The 18,508-nt window shown below is 39.5% G+C and overlaps 1 protein-coding gene across 1 annotated transcript; it reads left to right on the top strand.

Annotated features, from left to right (window-relative positions):
- The first annotated feature begins 429 nt into the window (after positions 1 to 429).
- On the top strand, positions 430 to 17,656 carry HTATSF1 (HIV-1 Tat specific factor 1). The gene is given in 10 exon segments (NM_001206414.1): positions 430 to 624; positions 826 to 1,066; positions 2,680 to 2,860; positions 3,528 to 3,575; positions 4,056 to 4,210; positions 6,584 to 6,747; positions 7,914 to 8,013; positions 13,868 to 13,957; positions 14,719 to 14,856; positions 15,384 to 17,656. Coding segments are annotated over 9 exon segments (2,322 nt in total). The 5' UTR covers positions 430 to 624; positions 826 to 880; the 3' UTR covers positions 16,644 to 17,656.
- The last annotated feature ends 852 nt before the right edge of the window (positions 17,657 to 18,508 follow it).

Raw genomic sequence — 18,508 nt, 5'->3', positions numbered from 1 at the left:
ATCAGACCCTGTACTACCAGTTCGGGCTAACCCGGCTTTCCTAGGGAAATCTTCACGAAACAAGTGAAAGACTTGTTTCCCACGCGGAGGAGGGGCCTCCGGGAGAAGGAGGCGCATCTTTCTGTCGCAGCGCGACCTGTCCCGCCTGTACCGTCCACTCCCCCAAGATGGCGGCCGCCTCGACGCCTGCTCCGGCGCCGGCCGAGTGGGAGTCTTCCCACGCCTTTGGGATACCGCCCCGCTGCGGACTCCGCGGAGCCCAACGTTTCCAAGAGGCCGCAGGCCCTGCGCTCCCCCCGGCCCCCGCGCCAGGACAGCCCTGCTGAGCATCACCGCTCGGCAGCAGCGCAGCTCCCAGAGCCCCGCCCCCGGGGCCCCACGCCGCTGGCCCGTGTCGGCTCCTATTGACGCCACTGGGGGCGTGCCGGTGCGACCCGCGACGACGCGACGCGCCAACAATGGCGACTTCGTCATCCTGAGCGGGCCTCGGTTTCCAAGTGGTTTCCAGACGTTGACGCGGGAGCCGTAGTTGCCTCAAACTCGGTCGGCGGCGGCGGCGCGCGTGCGCGCTCCCGCCTCGACCCGGATCGGGCCGCGGCGGCGAGCCCCGGAGGGGCGAATCAGGTGGGCGGTGGCGCGGCGAGGCCAGGTCCTGCGACGCGCGCGCGCGCGCGGCGGGCGGGCAGCGGGCGGAGCGGGGGGCGGTGCGGCCGGCGAGTGGCCCTGACTTCCCGGGGGCTGCTGGGGCGCCGCGGGGAGGCGGGCCGGGGGGCGGTGGGAAGCGAGCTGAGTGTGGCCAACCTCCTTTTCTCTGTTCCCCTCCAGCATCAGCTCGGCCTCTTCGCTCGACCGGACCTTGCCTCTAGCCTAAGTGGGCAACATGAGCGGCAACAACTTGGATGCGAACGACGAGTTTGATGAGCAGTTGCGAATGCAAGAATTGTACGGAGACACCAAGGACGACGACACCGAGAAAGATCCCGGTGGAGAAACCGATTCTTTCGGGCAGCAGCCGACTGACACCCCGTACGAGTGGGACCTAGACAAGAAGGCTTGGTTCCCCAAGGTAAGTCACTCGGGCGCCGCTGCACAGCGGGCCCACCTGGCCAGCCTCGCCGGGCGCTCCTTTCACGTTTTCTTTGCTGAGGTCCTGGGTTAGAGCCCCTCTGGCTAGTGACGTTTCTTTTTGTTGTGTCTGTGGCAGAACCGACGTGTAAAGGAACGGAAATCTTTAGAGAGACGTCTTCAATGTAATTTAATTCTTAAGTCCTTTTTATGCCTTATTAATTTTATCTGTGGAGGTTGCAGTTGGTTTATGTCAGTGACTTTTTTATTGCAAAGAGGAAAAACATCAAGAGCAAATTCAGTCGATGTTAATCTCAGGTAGTCTCAATCTTATTCTAAGAATTCAGATGGTTAACTGATGTGCTAGGTGCAAAAGGCAACTTCTTGAGTTGAAAAAAATTGATAAATTGGTAAAATTTTACTGATTGAACGTTGCGTCTTTTTTTTCTTCCCTACTAAAGTTGGTCCTAGACAGGTATATTTGAACCATATCACTACAGGAATATGACAGGAGGGGCACAGAACTTGGATGGAAAAGATCTGTGCGTATTTATTTAGAGTACTTGTAAATTTTTAAGCATTCTATTTCAGCTTGGAAGTAAAATGACTTTTGTTAAACTTGGTTCTGTAAACTTTTTGGTCAGAGTACCCTGTTAATCCAAGTCTCGTGGTACAGGTGGAAAACAAGGACACTTATCCCACACTGATAGATTTGCAAGCCAGTGATGCAAACCATGTCTGCATTGTGTAATTTGAGTGTTATTTTTTAATTATTTATTTAAACTATTTTCTTTCCCATTTTTTATTTGTGTGTATGTTCCAATCCCTCTGAATTGTTAAACTTAACATTTCACTTGGGTACTGGTGGTGCCAGCTAGAGTGCAGATTTGGTTTCTTCAGCCTTCTGAGTACTTCACCAGTCATCAGATAGTATAGTAATTTTTGGCTTTATCTTTTTATGTTATGGAACCCATACCACTTCAAACTTCCAAGTTTTAAATTTTCCTCATTCCTATGTGTGCCTCACATTGACTGGTATGAAGATACAACTACGTTTGTTTCATTGTGCAATTGTGCTTTTTTCTCTAAGAGCCAGGAGGATGGATGTGAGTTGGATTTGTTCTTGATTTGTTTTGACATTAAATGATAATGTGATTTGAGTATGTATACTTATGTTCATCTGTATAGTAAAAGAAAATTTGATTCTGTTGTTAGATTATTAGTTGACTGTTGGTTTTTATTCTGTTTATTGTTATCTGGTACTTCCTTTGCTATGTATATCTGTAGTCTTAGTCAAGTAGACTACAGAGATAGTAATTTACAAATGAAACAACTAGGAAAGGTGCCAACGGCACTTAAAATGCCTTTAATAGTATCTCAGACTTTTGTGTTGATAATCCAAGTACCCATGTCTTAATTTTTTTATTCTGTTTTGCACAGTTTTCTATGTAGGTGACTATTTGTCATATATGCTTTAGTTACTGTTATCCACAGAAACACTCAAATGTGACATTGTATAATTGAATATACTGTTATTTGACACAGTGTAAACTTTTCACAGTAGGAAATCATTTTTTAATTTCTGTGTGTGTGTGCACTGAACTTCTTATTTAGATCACTGAAGATTTCATTGCTACATATCAGGCCAATTACGGCTTTTCTGATGATGGTGCGTCTAGTTCTACTGCAAGTGTCCAAGATGTCAGTGCTAGGACTGCAGAAGAACCTCCGCAAAGACAACCCCCCGAACCCAGTGATCTGAAAAAGAAGGGAGAAAAGAGAAAGGCTGAATCAGGCAAGTAGATTTAGCTTGCAAAACATGAGTATAAAAGTTAAAAGTATGAGTATGTGTATATGTATTTACTTTTTGAAGAATTAGAACTTTGACAGAATCATAAGATGCGTATTTTTAATTATTATTATTATTTGGGTTCATGTGTTGGCTCTCCCACTAACGTGTAGGCATCAAGCAGATTGTTTCAATTCAGTTCAGTTCTCAGTTTCTTCCTTTGCAAAACAGAATTCTTATTAGGAGATTATTTAAAGTTCTGTTTAAATGGTTGGTTTGGGGTTTGTTTTTTTTTTTGGTACTTCCAATTAAATTAAAGAAGTCAATTTTGCTTCTGGTGGCACAGTAGATTGGAGTCAGAAGCAACCTATGCCAAGGCTTAAAGTCAGAGCAAGGGTAAGGTTTTTTTTTTTAAGGTAGTATCAGATTCATAAAGAACCAAGATAAGCTAGCCATCTTTTTTCAGACAGGGCTCTGAAGTGAATTACTTGTCCAAAGATCCAAATACTTTGAAAACTAGCCAGTGATTTGATTTAGTCTGTCTTATTCTAAGGGTAAGAAAAAGTTTCTGGAAGTTTCGAGAAACTGCCGCACTGTCAGGATTTCATAATGGGACTCTTACCTTTTCTTGCATGTGTTTTTACTTGATTTTTTACTCGATTTTTATTTTTAGGATGGTTTCATGTTGAAGAAGGCAGAAATACAAATGTTTATGTGTCTGGTATGTATACCTTTTAACCACATTTAGAATAGAAAATATTTGATTTTGAGGTTTTTCCACAAAGTTATTTTTAGATTTCCATTTCTCTGAATTCTATTTTTTACCATTGTGTCATTTATTTGTTGAGCCATGTACATTTAGTGAGGAATATGTTTTTATATAAAACTTAAGAAAAAGTACGTGTATATAACTTTGCATGCCATCCTTTCTGACAGTTTTAGGTAATAACTCAGCAGTTTGCCCCTTCAGAGTCATTGATACAAGACCTAATCAAAGCATGATTTTAATGTATATTTGAATACATTAAAACATGAAATTTCTTAAAGTCTATAGATGTGAGATTTTTACACACTTTTAGAAAACCAAAATTTTGGTGCACTCATCACTCATCCAAGTTACAGATTTTGAATTAGTAGAAACTTAAGTAACCCTCACGTTTGTTATAGATGCCATTATAATTTTTTTCCCTTAACATCACAGGTTTGCCTCCAGACATTACAGTGGATGAATTTATACAGCTTATGTCGAAGTTTGGCATTATTATGAGAGATCCTCAAACAGAAGAATTTAAGGTCAAGCTTTACAAAGATAATCAAGGAAATCTTAAAGGAGATGGACTTTGCTGTTATTTGAAGGTTAGTTATGTGGTCATGTAAGTTTCTTCTATCTCCATTTTTCAGCTCAGGAACCAGGGCTATAATTTTGTATAGTTGGTAACCAAGGGTGAGGGCTATTCAAAACAGGATGGGAAGAAAACTTTGTTTCTGATTGTGCCTTTGTGTATCACACTGATAAAGTTATTTACTTGCTCTTGTAAAAAACTATGTTGTAAAGTTATTCACTTCCTCTTGTAAGAAACTATGTTACCAAGTCAAGGTATTATGTTAGTCATAGGACAGACGTGCTTCTTTTGTCTTAATTTTACTGCAAAGATCTCTTTCAGATCAGATCAGTCGCTCAGTCGTGTCTGACTCTTTGCGACCCCATGAATCGCAGCACGCCAGGCCTCCCTGTCCATCACCAACTCCCGGAGTTCACTCAGACTCATGTCCATGAGTCAGTGATGCCATCCAGCCATCTCATCCTCTGTTGTCCCCTTCTCCTCTGGCCCCCAATCCCTCCCAGCATCAGGGTCTTTTCCAATTAGTCAACTCCTCACATGAGGTGGCCAAAGTACTGGAGTTTCAGCTTTAGCATCATTCCTTCCAAAGAAATCCCAGGGCTGATCTCCTTTAGAATGGACTGGCTGGATCTCCTTGCAGTCCACGGGACTCTCAAGAGTCTTCTCCAACACCACAGTTCAAAAGCATCAATTCTTCTTCACAGTCCAACTCTCACATCCATACATGACCACAGGAAAAACCATAGGAGTGTATGAATGTAATCAACGCAGAACACATTCAAAAAGCCACAAAGAAAAGAAAGTCTGTAACATTTTATTCCCCCATTGGAATGAGTTAGACCAGGGTTTGGCAAACTTCTGCCCACTGCCTGTCTTTGTGAATGAAGTTTTACTGTAATATTCCCACATTGTTTCGTTAATGCATTTGTCTGTACCTCTTTTCACAGTGCAACAGCAAAGTTGAGTAGTTGCAACACAGACCACATGGCCCACATAGCCTAAAATATTTACTCACCAGCCCTTTACAAAAGAAGTTTTCTGACCCCTGAATTAAACCATAAAGGAAGTGATAACTTAGGCTTAGTGCTTTGAAATATATTTTGAATGAGAGAGAAGAGAGAGTGGTATTAACAGACATTTGCAGAACTTTATGTATTCATGGTGCCGTAAATTGCACAGGGGAAAGCTCAGTGTCAAGGAAGCCATTCTTTTTGGAACACCTATCACGTTCGGAGCATGTGTTACTATGCATTATTGCAGGGTACAAAAGAAATGGGCACAATGACGGCATATTACATATGTCATGGAACCTGAAAATAAATACAAAGTGAAATCAAAGTGTTAACAGTACCAATGTCACGAGTGTGTTGCGAGTATACAGCATTTCAGTGAAATCAGAGGGGACTAAGAGTAAGCCGACAGCTTTGGGAAAGATAGGTTTTTGACCTTGTTCTTGAACATAATGGGGATCATACAAGACTATGACCATTATAGGAAGATATTTATGTAATTTTCAAATGTAAGGAGCTTGAACACTTAATAAGTTCTTCAGGGTTTACTAAAAATCTGTGAAGAGTCTCTTAGGGGGTTTCATTGGGTTTTAAAATTTTTAAAGGGAAACGTAGGGTTTTGATAAACTTTATATATAAAATTTATGAGCCATTAAATTACAAGATTACCAAACCAGTGAATTGAGTTCCAGAATAACATAGTTAATTGTTCCAGGATCCATATTCGATTGTGTGGCTGAATTCAGTGTCCTTTTGAGTTTTCCTTAGATCTTTGAATCAGTGCAGAGCTGACAACTGCCCCCTTTGTATCGGACCCAGAATCCACACACGTGTGTAATGTTCAAGCTGTCAGATAATCATCTTCCTAGTGTATCACAGACCTACATTTTAATTGATGAACAAAACAAATTAAAAGGCTGACCAAACTATTCCCAGTTTCTTGAGTCATCTAGTCTTTTAAGTAGGAAACTTCGAATTTTAAAACTGGAACGCACCTTAGAAATCACCCAAGTCCATTTGCCTCATTGTACAGATGAGAAATAGAGACTCCAAAAGGCAAAACTGCTATTCCAGTAATGGTATAACTTTAATTTTGTCAAGAACTCTGCAAAGAAGGCATTTCCATTCCCATTTTATAGATGAAGAAATTGGGGCTCAGGGAGCTTGAATAACTTGCCTAGCTTCATATAACCGGTTGGGGACAGTTGTGACTTAAATACAAGTTTCCTGATAGGCATTCTGGAGTTCTTTATTCCCATGTAGGTAGTTACATTTAAATTTTTATTTTATGTATAGCCATCATTCATCTAAAACACTCCCAAAGTTTCATTTCAGTGTGTAACTTACTGATTGTAACTTGTTTTCGCTTTACAAAGAGAGAATCTGTGGATCTGGCATTAAAACTTTTGGATGAAGATGAAATTAGAGGCTACAAATTACATGTGGAAGTGGCAAAATTTCAGTTGAAGGGAGAATATGACGCCTCAAAGAAGAAGAAGAAGTGCAAAGACTACAAGAAAAAGCTGTCTATGCAACAAAAGTTGGTGGTTTTTTTTTTCTGTTTTGAAAGATTTTGTATAAATGTTCTAGAGTATGTTTTTGGTAGTAATTGCATAGTTTTGTTCCATCAAATATGCCTACAGATTATTTTTAAAGAATTTCATTTACTATACGCCTGAAAATAACACATTATAAATCAACTATATGCCAATATGAAACAAAAATTTTTTAAACTTTTATTAGATCCTCAGAAACCTTCAATAATCTGTGTAATAGGATGTTTGGCAGTGATGGTGTTTTTCATTTTCTGGGGTGTTCATTTTTAATACAATAGGAACTTAAATAAACTAAAGCTATCTCTACATAAAATGTTGAATATCAAATTAGATAAGATGGTTTAGGTTTATATATGAGAGCCATTAGTTCATTTTTAATGTGGATGGAATCAGCGTACCAGGAGCTAAACTTTTACATTCATACTAGTTAGTAGGAGTTAGAAATTATAAGCTTTATCATTTTTCATGTATTATGTGGTTGTATATAATATATACATGTCATCAAGTTTCTATTAATTTAATGTTTTTTTGAAATATGCTGTTTTTAAGAAATGCGCCAAAATGATGAGCACTTAGATCAGGTTGAATTCTAATAAAGCTTCTAACACTATGCTTAAACTAATGGTAAAATGGTTATAAAAGCATTTAGTTGTGATGCCAATAGTTTTTATAGGAATAAAGTAGATACCTAAGCATTTTATAGACAAACCAGTAAGATTTAAGATTGTAACAGAGTAGTTTTACATATTTCAGTGCAGTTGTTTGTTCTTTGTAATTATAAAATACCTAGAAACTAATACAATTTGAACATTTCCTTGGCCTTGAAGTGTCTCTTCCTAGATAGTCATAGATACTAAATAATTACCAATTTTCCAGGAGTCTCATTGGAATGTTTGTAACCAGACAGCAGTTCTGAAAAATATACTTACTCTGGGCATTTCAGACACTGGGTCCATCTTTCACTGCCGATTGTTTTTATTTCAGAAAGCTGTGCAGTAACTGTGACTAAAATACACATTGTTGTTTTGAAATCAAATAATTATCATTATTAAGCATTCAGTAAAGGATTATATTTATAGCTTGTTTTTTTCTGTCTCCAACAAGTCTGAAATGAAATTCACAACTTGCTGTTCCTACTTTCTCGCATTAGGCAGTTGGATTGGAGACCTGAGAGACGGGCTGGCCCATCCCGAATGCGCCATGAGCGAGTTGTCATCATCAAAAACATGTTTCATCCGATGGATTTTGAGGTAGGAAGAAGTATTCTTAGGGTTAGAAACACAGATATTCTTTCTTTCAAGAGAACCCAAAGCTTGCCTCAGTGCATCTTTCTCATGTCATATCCTGCATGTTCATGAGTTGTCATGGTTGGAAAATAGAACCAAGAATCAGTTGAAGGTTTCAGATTTTCCCAGGTTTAGCCCAGTGTTCTTTTAGTCATATCCCAAGTAAACCAGGCTAATACCCATACTGTGGCCCCAAATGGCAGCTGCTATATTAAAAGTACAGTCTTGAAAAGATTTCTGTGAGTCACTTGTGGATGTTAAGTACAGTTCAGCAATACAGGCTTACTTTGGTGGGGAGGACCAGTTTCACAATTGGAAATGAAAACCTCACTTTGGTGCTAAAAGTTTGATACTTAAAAAACCTTAGGTTAGTGAACTGCTGCTGCTGCTAATGGCAGCTGCTGACTCTGTGCGACCCCATAGACGGCAGCCCACAGGCTCCTTTGTCTGGGATTCTCCAGGCAAGAATACTGGAGTGGGTTGCCATTTCCTTCCCTAATGCATGCATGCATGCTAAGTTGCTTCAGTCGTGTTCGACTCTGTGCGACCCCATGGACAGCAGCCCACCAGGCTCCTCTGTCCACGGAATTCTCCAGGCAAGAGTACTGGAGTGGGTTGCCATTTCCTTCTCCAAGTGAAATACAGTCCCTGACATTTGAGTAGTGGAGGTTGTTTTTCAGAATCTAATTTTTACAAAACCCTTTAATGGCTATTACGAGGACTTTGTAATACTTGATGTCCATGGACGATTCTAGGAACAGCAAATAAAAGTGAATAAAGGAAGAAGAGCTACTAGAGAGGTTTAAGGAATATTAGTTGCCATCAGGATACCTTGTGTTACATTCTGCATCTTGTTCTTATCTGTGTGTTTTGGCCTAGACTCATGGGCTCATTCATGGAAGAACAATTCTTTATTCTCTGCCTGGATTCTGAAATTAGTGGTAACAAGTTACACATAAGAAAACAATGTTCGTAATGTAAAATTCCAGACAGTTTGCATGTGTTCTCGTTCCTACCAAAGCTGACTCTTGATCCTTTTGTGCACCGAAACAGAGTCAGAGTGGCGATATCATTTTAGCCCCCTTTAAGAGAGCTCCAGGATGGTCTGTGAAACTCCATCTCTGCAAATAGTGAGGTGATAGGGTTTACTGTGCATCTATGGAGCCTGTATCTTTTGAGGTAATCGAGAAGATACATGTGGTCTATTAGTACTGTGTGGTGTCTCTTCTGGCTCGAATCCTGAAGAATCTTGAAATATGACAGAGCCAGTTTAGACTTGCAGTGATAATGAACTATGTTTTTTGTTTTTTTTTTTTAATGCACATAGGGACTTTCCTGGCAGTCCAATGGTTAGGACTCTGCGCTTCCACTGCTGGGGGCCCCAAGTTCAGTCCCTGGTCAGGGAGCTAAGATCCCTCAAGCTGCAAGGATGGCCAAAAGAACCCCACACATGTTCACATGCACACTAAATGCTTTTTGAAATGCTGTCCCTCCCAGCTGGGGCTTTGAAAGGCATGTATAGATGGATCATGGTATCTAGTCTACTTGGTACAACTCCAGAATTCCCTGTGATTCATCTACATTTTATTTCCTTGGCAGATAATTGTTTTTTTTTTAGTTAGGTGACCTTTTAATTTCTGTGACTGGAGACCTTAGATTCACAACATTCTATACTCCTAACACTTGAACATGAACATAAATGTATATTTAATTTATTAAGTATCTGGGCTCTTTGCAAGTTGAAGTCTGTTGAGTAATTACCTTTAACCTGTTTCTGCCTCCTGCCTTGCTCATTGAGACACTTAAGTCTAACACTTAAGTCTAGCTATCACCCTGGGCAGACTTAATTTTTCCTAGCTTAACAAATAGTCTTTCCTCCCAAAAGCCACATTTATTCTTCCTTGACTCCTACAAATTCCCTCCAGTGGACGTTTTAAAGGATAGAAATTTTATGCTTGTAAGTTCTTGATTGTTTAAAAAAGAAAATCTTTATTGGTTTAGTATAAACTTTGGAATTATAGAGCCTTTATATTAGCCGGTTTTATTTTCTTCATAGCATTTATTATCTGAAATTACTGGATCTTATCTGTTAGAATATGAGCTCCATGAGAGTCAGGGCTCTGTCTACCTGCTGTGCTGTTACATTCCCAGTGCTTAGCACACAGAAGGCCCTCAATATTTATCTGAAAAAGTGAAAAAATGAATGAAACCCCTTTTATTCACAAGGCAGAGTGTTTTCATTCACTCAATGAATACAATATTTTCTCTTTAGCATCTTTGCAAATGAAGGAAACTTTTCAGACAGCTGTGCCACAGAGGCTGGGGAGGGCAGTGATGGGGTTCAGAGTTCTTGGGCAGAGAAACCCTTGGTGCTGTCTTCGTCTGCCCATCTACCTGGGCTTGTGTGGTCTGCCGAGCTTGATGGGAGCCTGTCAGCAGTTTTTGTTTTTTTGCTCAGTGTTTTGTAGGCCTGAATGTAAAAGTGTATCAGTATAGGTCTGTCCACTGGAGTAGATTGTCCAGAATGGTAGACTATAGCCACATGTAAGTATTTCAGTTTATTGATTTTATTATTATTCTTTTTCCTGTTTGGCCATACCATGTAGCTTGTGGGATCTTAGATCTCTGACCAGGGGTTGAACCTTTTTTTAAAAAACAAACGAAGTTTTTGTGGCAACCCTTTGTGGAGCAAGCCTGTCAGCACCATCTTGCCAGTAGCATTTGCTCATTCTCTTTCTCTCTGTCACATTTTGGTAATTGTCACAGTAGTTCATACTTTTTCATTATTACTATATTTGTTATGGTGATTTGTGATCAGTAATCTTTGTTACTATGATGACTTGCTGGAGGTTCAGGTGACGGTTAGCATTTTCTAGCAGTGTTTTTTTAATTAAGGCATATCTTTTTTAGATACGATGCTTTTGTACACTTAATAGACTACAGTATAGTGTAACGTAACTGGAAAACCAAAAAAGTTCGTGTGACTTGCCTTATTGCAATATTTGCTTTATTGTGCTGGTCTGGAACTGAACCTGCAGTATCTCCAAGGTATGCCTGTATGTGTTTATTCCAAACAGTTGATTAGAGTTAGAAGCAAAATACCTAGAAATACTTTTTGGTATCAGGGAGAACAGTGAAGGCTAGTATTTTAAATGTAACTTTAGGGGGTTTTCAGTGTTTAATTCAAAGCCTTATTTAAAAAAATCATGCCTGGCAAATTTGAATACTAAGGATGGAAAACCAAAACTCAGATGCAGAGATGGTTTTCTCATTGTGTATACCAGGGCTGTTCAATAGAGGTCTAATCTGAGCCACATGTGTAACTTAAATTTTTCTAGCAGCCACAGTATAAATACAACATGAAACAGGGGAAGTAAATTTTAATAATGAATTTTATTTAACCCAATATATCCAAGTATTATAATTGTAGCATATACCATAAAAATGTTAATAAGCTGTTTCTTCCCCCCCCCCGCCCCGTACTAAATTTTCAAAATCTGGTATTTACCTCACACCTGCAGCCCACATCAATTTGGACAAGCCACGTTTCAAGGGCTCAGTAGCCACATGGGGTTATTGGCTACTGTCTTGAATGGGTTTAGATTGGAAAGGAATGAGAAATACGGTTTATTCCTGGGAAAACAAAGCACCACCCTGGAAAAAAATGATGAGTGTCAAATGCGGAAGGTTTCAGCTTAACAGTCTGAGTTTAGTCTCAGGTCTCTTGCTTGCAAAGAGCTGTCTTTGGAAAATTTTCATGCTTAGCTAAGTTAAAAAGACACTTAACCAGGGGAAGGGGTTATTATCTTTAAGTCTCATGATACTATAGCAGTAGAGACACATTTGTTTTTCAAGCTGGTAAAAATGAAAACAGAAGTCTGGGAAGTATTTGGCTGAAATTTGATGTTCTTTTGGGAAGGACACTGAGGCTTTGATAAAGAAAGAAAGACAGGGACTTGCCTGGCGTTTCAGTGGTTGACAGTCGCCTTCCAATGCAAGGGACACTGGTTCAGTCCCTGGTTGGGGAACTGAAATCCCACATGCCGCCAGGCAACTAAGCCTGCATGCTGCAACGAAGACCTGACACAGCCAAAAATAAAAATAAAAACGTTTTTAAAAAAGAAATAAAGATAGTAATGCATCCCTCCCTTCCCCAGTAAAACTTAATCATGCTTAAATTCGTCAAATATTTTGAAACAGTTTTTGTTTTTAATATAATCCTGATTTCCTTTGGTAAAGAAAATAGAGTTACTAGGAACAGTTTATCAAACTGAAAAAGTTTTAATCGACTGTTCATTGTGTGAAAAGACGCTGCTGGGTTCTGTGAGGTATTTCAAATTCAGTCAAGGGAGATGCCTGCTTGCAGAAAGCACCCAATCTGGTAAGAGCTACCCGCCACACACACATCTCTAGAAGCCACCCCATGGCTTTACCAAATGAGTATAGAGTTTATGCTCCATTCCCCCATTCCTCTCAGGTTTAAGAATTTTATATAAAACAAATTGGTATATTCTCCAAAGTTAGATTTTATAAGTGGGAGAAATCCAGAGTCCCGCAAGCTATAGTTTTAGAAGCCTCAGATTTATAGGATTTTTACAGTTTTAATTTTAAATTTGACTTCAGTAACTGCCTACCAGTTGTATATTTTTGCCTTTTGACAAACTTTAGGAAGGAGAAGCTACTTGTCATTTTTTGCTGTTCTCTTTAGTTGGTGAGGATTCAGATGTTTCCTAAAAAGTGTTTAGGTCTGCTTCAATAGAAATTAGTAGATAGGATACCCTTGTATATGTTTTTATGTAGTTGAAATTCAAGTTGATAATATAACTTTTTATGAACCTTTTTCATGCTTTGGAACTTGAAGAAAATTTAATTCCCACAAGAAATCTTAAATCCTTTTGTTGTTGGGGGAGGGGGACTCAAGACCACTAGAAGCAGCAGTGTTTGAGTATTCTTAATAGACTCATAGTTGCAAGAAAGCATTAGTTAAGTGTGTGTTTTTATTGTGTGGTTAACAGCAGCTCCTTATTTGTGTGTTTCAATTGCAGTGTAGTAGGAGGCAAGATGAACAGGAATCCTTATAAGGGAGGTTTACCCTATGAGTTAAAATAGAATCTCAGAAGCACAAAGAATCATTGTAGGACACAGTCAATGAAGGGCTTCCCTCATCACTCAGTTGGTAAAGAATCTGCCTGCAATGCAGGAGATCCCAGTTCAATCCCTGGGTTGGGAAGATCCCCTGGAGAAGGGAAAGGCTACCCTCTCCAGTATTCTGGCCTGGAGATTCCCATATAGTCCATGGGGTCGCAAAGAGTCGGACACGACTGAGCAACTTTCACTTCACTTCAGTCAATGAAAAGGATATATGTCTCCCCCTTGCAACATTTTGGTAAATAGGAATCTATGCAAAGCACAAAGCAAAGGTTTTTCATCTTCACAGTCATTGTGATGCTGATGCAGAACATAAGAATTATTAGTCTCTGACTTAATATGTGCCACAGGACTTCACCTGCTACAGCTGCTATTATTTGGGATTTTCACTGACATGTTCCTTCCCTCTCCTTTGCCACTGCACGTTCCCATTGCTGCCTACCATACTTGTCCATTCCCCCATCTCAAAGCCAGGCAGACCAGTAGTAGTAGCAGCAGATGTGATCGTCTTAACTTCTTTAGACTTTGACTCTTTAATTTTGTAGACTGCAGGCAAACATAGCTAATGACCTTAAGCAAAACTTTTGTTTGTTGGTTTGTCAAAGCAATAAATTTCATTCTCAGGATTTATAAAGGGGAAAACCCCTTTTAATTGAGTGTGTTTTTGTAGGATGATCCACTGGTGTTGAATGAAATCAGAGAAGACCTTCGAGTAGAGTGTTCAAAGTTTGGACAAATTAGGAAGCTCCTTCTCTTTGATGTAAGTGGCTTGAACAAATGATTCCTAAAGCAATTTTTTTCCATTTTAGTAAGTTATTACCAAATGTCAGTATGCCTCCAAGTTTTTTACATTAATGTTTTTACGTAGTAGCTCTGCTCTCTAGTGGTGGTGGTCTGTTCGCAGCATTAGCGTAATTAGATGAACATGGATTACAAGCCAAGCCTTCGATAGACTTGCTTATGCCTTGGTTATTTTCCTTTATCATCACTCTTGAGTGAGTGTATGGCCAGGTGAAAGTGTAAAAGAGTCAACATTTATTGATTGCAAACTACAGTTTATATATTTCTCTCCTTTAATCCTCCCAATCCTCTGAGATAGGTACATGCTATTTTACTTATTTTTATTTATTTACCCATTTTACAGATGAGGGAGTTGAGAGATTGAGCACCTTGCCCAAGGTCATTTCGCTGGTAAATGGCAGAGCCAGGATTTAATCCCAAGGCCGTTCAGCTTCAGAGTCCACATTCTTAACAACCATGCTATTCTGCGTCTCCTTTGACACTGTAATGAGCAGGAACATTTCCAAGTATATCATGCTTGGTGTTTGCTTGATAAAATTAGGCTGAAGAAGTAGCTAGCTGCGTGTCACTGGCTGGAGTAAATGGAAAGAAAGACTTCATACATAAAATCTTTAGCTTAAATCATCAAAAAGAATACTACTGCCCTACCTTGCCACATGTGTATATTTCTCTTTCAGTTTTCTCATTCATTCCTTCTTTTATCTTCCTTGTATTTTTTAGAGACACCCCGATGGTGTGGCCTCTGTGTCCTTTAGGGATCCAGAGGAAGCTGATTATTGTATTCAAACCCTCAATGGAAGGTGGTTTGGTGGGCGTCAAATCACTGCCCAAGCGTGGGATGGAACTACGGATTATCAGGTGAGTTCTGCAACTGTCAAGGGCACGTGAATTATTTCATTCCAACAGATACTGATCTAGCAGTTTTTCATGTAAGTTTTCAGTTATGTGTAATCTGTTTAATGTAACTGTACTTTTAAATAATCCTTTACATTGAGAGTATAGAAAGAAAAATGTTTCATTCTTTCAGTTTATAAGTCTGAAGTGTTGCACTTGCTCAGAACAGCAATGGGAAAGAAGGCATTAAGCTAAAGTGTTTCTCTTCTTTTCTGTCTTATAAAGTACAGACAGTTCAGTGATTAACTTTTTAATTGAGGAGACATTTCTACAGTGCCATGGCACTGGACATTTATTTAAACGATCTTATGGTCAGCACTAGTAAACCAAGGTATAAAGTTTGGAAAGTGAAGATAGGGAATTGCTTTCATTTCCCAGAAGTGATACCTTATAAAATCAGAGTACTGTGAGCAATGTTAGAAATGTTCCAAGACGTTGTTACTTCTTTTGGCCTAAAACATCTTTTAACAGCGGTTTCCATGTGTACACAGGTGGAGGAGACCACAAGAGAAAGGGAGGAAAGGCTGAGAGGATGGGAGGCTTTCCTCAACGCTCCTGAGGCCAACAGAGGCCTGCAGCGTTCAAATTCCATCCGTGCTCCAGAAAGGGCAGGGCCTTCTAGAGTTAGGCATTTTTCTGAGCACCCTGGCACATCTCAAGCAAATGTTCAAGCAGCCGCAACTGAAATGGCATTTGAAGAACCTATAGATGAAAAGAAGTTTGAAAAAATGGAAGATGGGGGAGAAGTTGAAGAAGCTGCTTCTGAAAAAGATGCTAAAGAAGGTGGCCCTGAAAAAGAAGCTGAAGGTCCCCAAGAAGAATCTGAAGAGAGCTGCCTTGAAAGAGAGTCTAAGGAAGGCTGTCCCAAAAGAGAGCGTGAAGAAGACTTCCCGGAGAGAGAGTCTGGAGAAGGCAGCCCTGAGAAAGAGCGTGAAGAGGGTAATCCTAACAAAGAGTCAAAAGAGACTGTCCCTGAAAGAGAATCCAAAAAGAAGAAACTCAAAACGGATCCTGACAAGAACGGCCGTGAGAAGGAGTCTGAAGAAGAAGGCCCCGGCAAGGAGTCTGAGGGGGAGGCCAGCCCCCAAAAGGTGGCTTCTGAAGATGACGACTCAGAACAAGAGTCTGAAGACTGCTCAGAAAAGCAGTTTGACGATGGCTCTGAAAAAGAGTTAGAAGAAAATGGCCTTGAGAAAGGTTTTGAAGAAGATGCCTCTGACAAGGAATTTAATGAAAACATTCCAGAAAAAGAGTTAGACGAAAATGAATCTGAAAAATCAGAATTCGAAGATGACAGCTCTGAAAAAGTGTTTGATGAAGAAGGCTCTGAGAAAGAGTTTGACGAAGAGTCAGATGAAAAGGAAGAAGAGGAAGATGCATATGAAAAGGTATTTGATGATGAATCAGATGAGAAAGAGGACGAAGAAGATGCAGAAGAAAAGGAACTTGAAGATGCTGATGAAAAGGACGAAGAAGATGATGCAGATGAAAAGGTATTTGAAGATTCAGATGGAAAAGAAGATGAGGAAGATGGAGATGTAAAGGAAGATGAAGACATAGATGAAAAGGTGTTTGAAGATGATGATTCCAACGAGAAGTTGTTTGATGATGATTCCAGCGACAAATTGTTTGAAGATTCTGATGAGAGAGGGACTGTGGGTGGTTTAGGGAATGTTAAGGAAGAAGGGCCCTTGTCCACAGGCAGCAGCTTTGTTCTCAGTAGTGATGATGATGATGACGACACTATTTAATCCCTTAAACTTGCTTTTTAGGGAGATTCCATCTCCATTTTGCCTCTGCTGCAAGGTAATTACTCGTAGTGCTACATGAACGTGTGCATAGAGGTAGGATGCCATCTGATTAATGCAGTGAAGTGTTCATGGTTACCTGTACCTAATTATTTTAAATATGTGTTCTTTGGCTGTTCAGTTCAAACTCCATAGCATAATGCAAGTTAACTTGCTCCTTGTCCTTTGTCAGATTTCTTAAGTGCATGCAAAATAATATTTTTTAAAGTATTCTGATTGAAGTTTGTGACATTCAGAAATAAAGAAAGTTGTTGATATGCAGGAACGGAAAATTGTACTTGAGTTAAATTGCATTTTTAATTCTTGCTGTTGCTTTATTCATACTAACGTTTGTTTTTTTCTTTAAGGACTTGAAAAATCCCTGTAGGTGTCTCTTTGCTTCCACTTTATGATGTTACCACTGATATCCCCATTTCCCCTCTCTAAACCAGAACATGTTACTAAAACTTATGAGGTAAAGAACTCTTCAGAGTTTTTTGCTCCCCAGTCCTCACAAGTTACTTTTTTCTACCCTCTTCCCATGAAAATTCACTCTGAAATGTGCAAAGGTGAACTTCCCAAAGTCCACAGCTTCCATTATTGAAAATACGGAGGAGATGAGAATTCTACCATTTACTGTTTGGACACCTCTAGAAGTTGATTCAAGTTTCAGGACCTTTCCCCAGAAAAATCTGTGCGTACACTACACAACCTTCTGTATCCAGTTTGGGGCAGTTCATGTGGATCTCCTGGAGTTAACTTTTGTCATGCTTATTTCAGATTTTTGTTTTTGATTTTGTTCTAGAATCGTGGTACCCAGTACTATGGAAATGTGTAGTTCCAATAAAAAAAATGTGGCTCTTTTCTTGATTGCGCTTTCCAAATTCAGTATTTATGAATTGACTTCTGATGTTGCACTTAAGAAGTTATTCTCATAAATTAGAATTAAAATAAACTGCATTGGTGCATTTTCATTATACCGTCTGTCAGTGTAATCATTACCCTCTTCAGACAGAAAAGACTTGTACTTCAAGCCAACTTTCTGAGAATTTTTTAGTTCATGTCTGGGATCTGTTAAAAATCTTCAGGCTCTTCACCAGGGACCAATCAGTGAAAGAGGTGAAGAAAGTTAAACAGAAAAATTGCAAACCAAAATAGTGTTCCTTTTAAAGATAAGCCAGAAGTATTTAAATACTTTATTTATTGTGTTTTACTACAGTTTATGGATTTCCCTTGTGGCTCAGCTGGTAAAAAATCCACCTGCAATGCGGGAGACCTGGGTTCAATCCCTGGGTTGGGAAGACGCCCTGGAGAAGGGAAAGGCTACCCACTCCAGTATTCTGGCCTGGAGAATTCCATGGATTGTACAATCCAGGGGTCACAAAGAGTCTGACAAGACTGAGTGATTTCACTTTCAGTTCACAGTTTATAGTAATTTGTTGGAGAATTGTTTTTCTAAACAAAAAGGAAAGAATGCTTTATTTTCTGTACATAATGGAACACATAACTACAATATACATTAGCTCTAAGACTGTTAGAAGGAGGCCATTTTCATTCTAACTTCTTTCCCCTGCTCATTAATTTGGTATATATCAAATACTCATACCCTTTTCACATAAACATCCTGGAAGCAAAAGTCACCAACAGCTGTAAAATGGTAAATAATTTATGAGGTGTTACTGGTGAGCAGACATTAAGAGTCATGAAGCACCTACCTGTTTTCCAAGTAATCGGGTTTTATTGGTCCTGAAAACAGAATTTATTGTTAAGCAGCAGTACATCCTGTTATCAAAAGAAAATTAAAATGTAAGGGTGAGTGGTAAGCACAT

This window comes from Bos taurus, unplaced genomic scaffold, assembly GCF_002263795.3.
Source record: "Bos taurus isolate L1 Dominette 01449 registration number 42190680 breed Hereford unplaced genomic scaffold, ARS-UCD2.0 Super-Scaffold_1723_ScbfJmS_2085, whole genome shotgun sequence".
NCBI lineage: Eukaryota > Metazoa > Chordata > Mammalia > Artiodactyla > Bovidae > Bos > Bos taurus.
The sequence above is the reverse complement of the archived record's forward strand: the minus strand, read 5'-3'. Positions and strand labels throughout refer to the sequence as shown.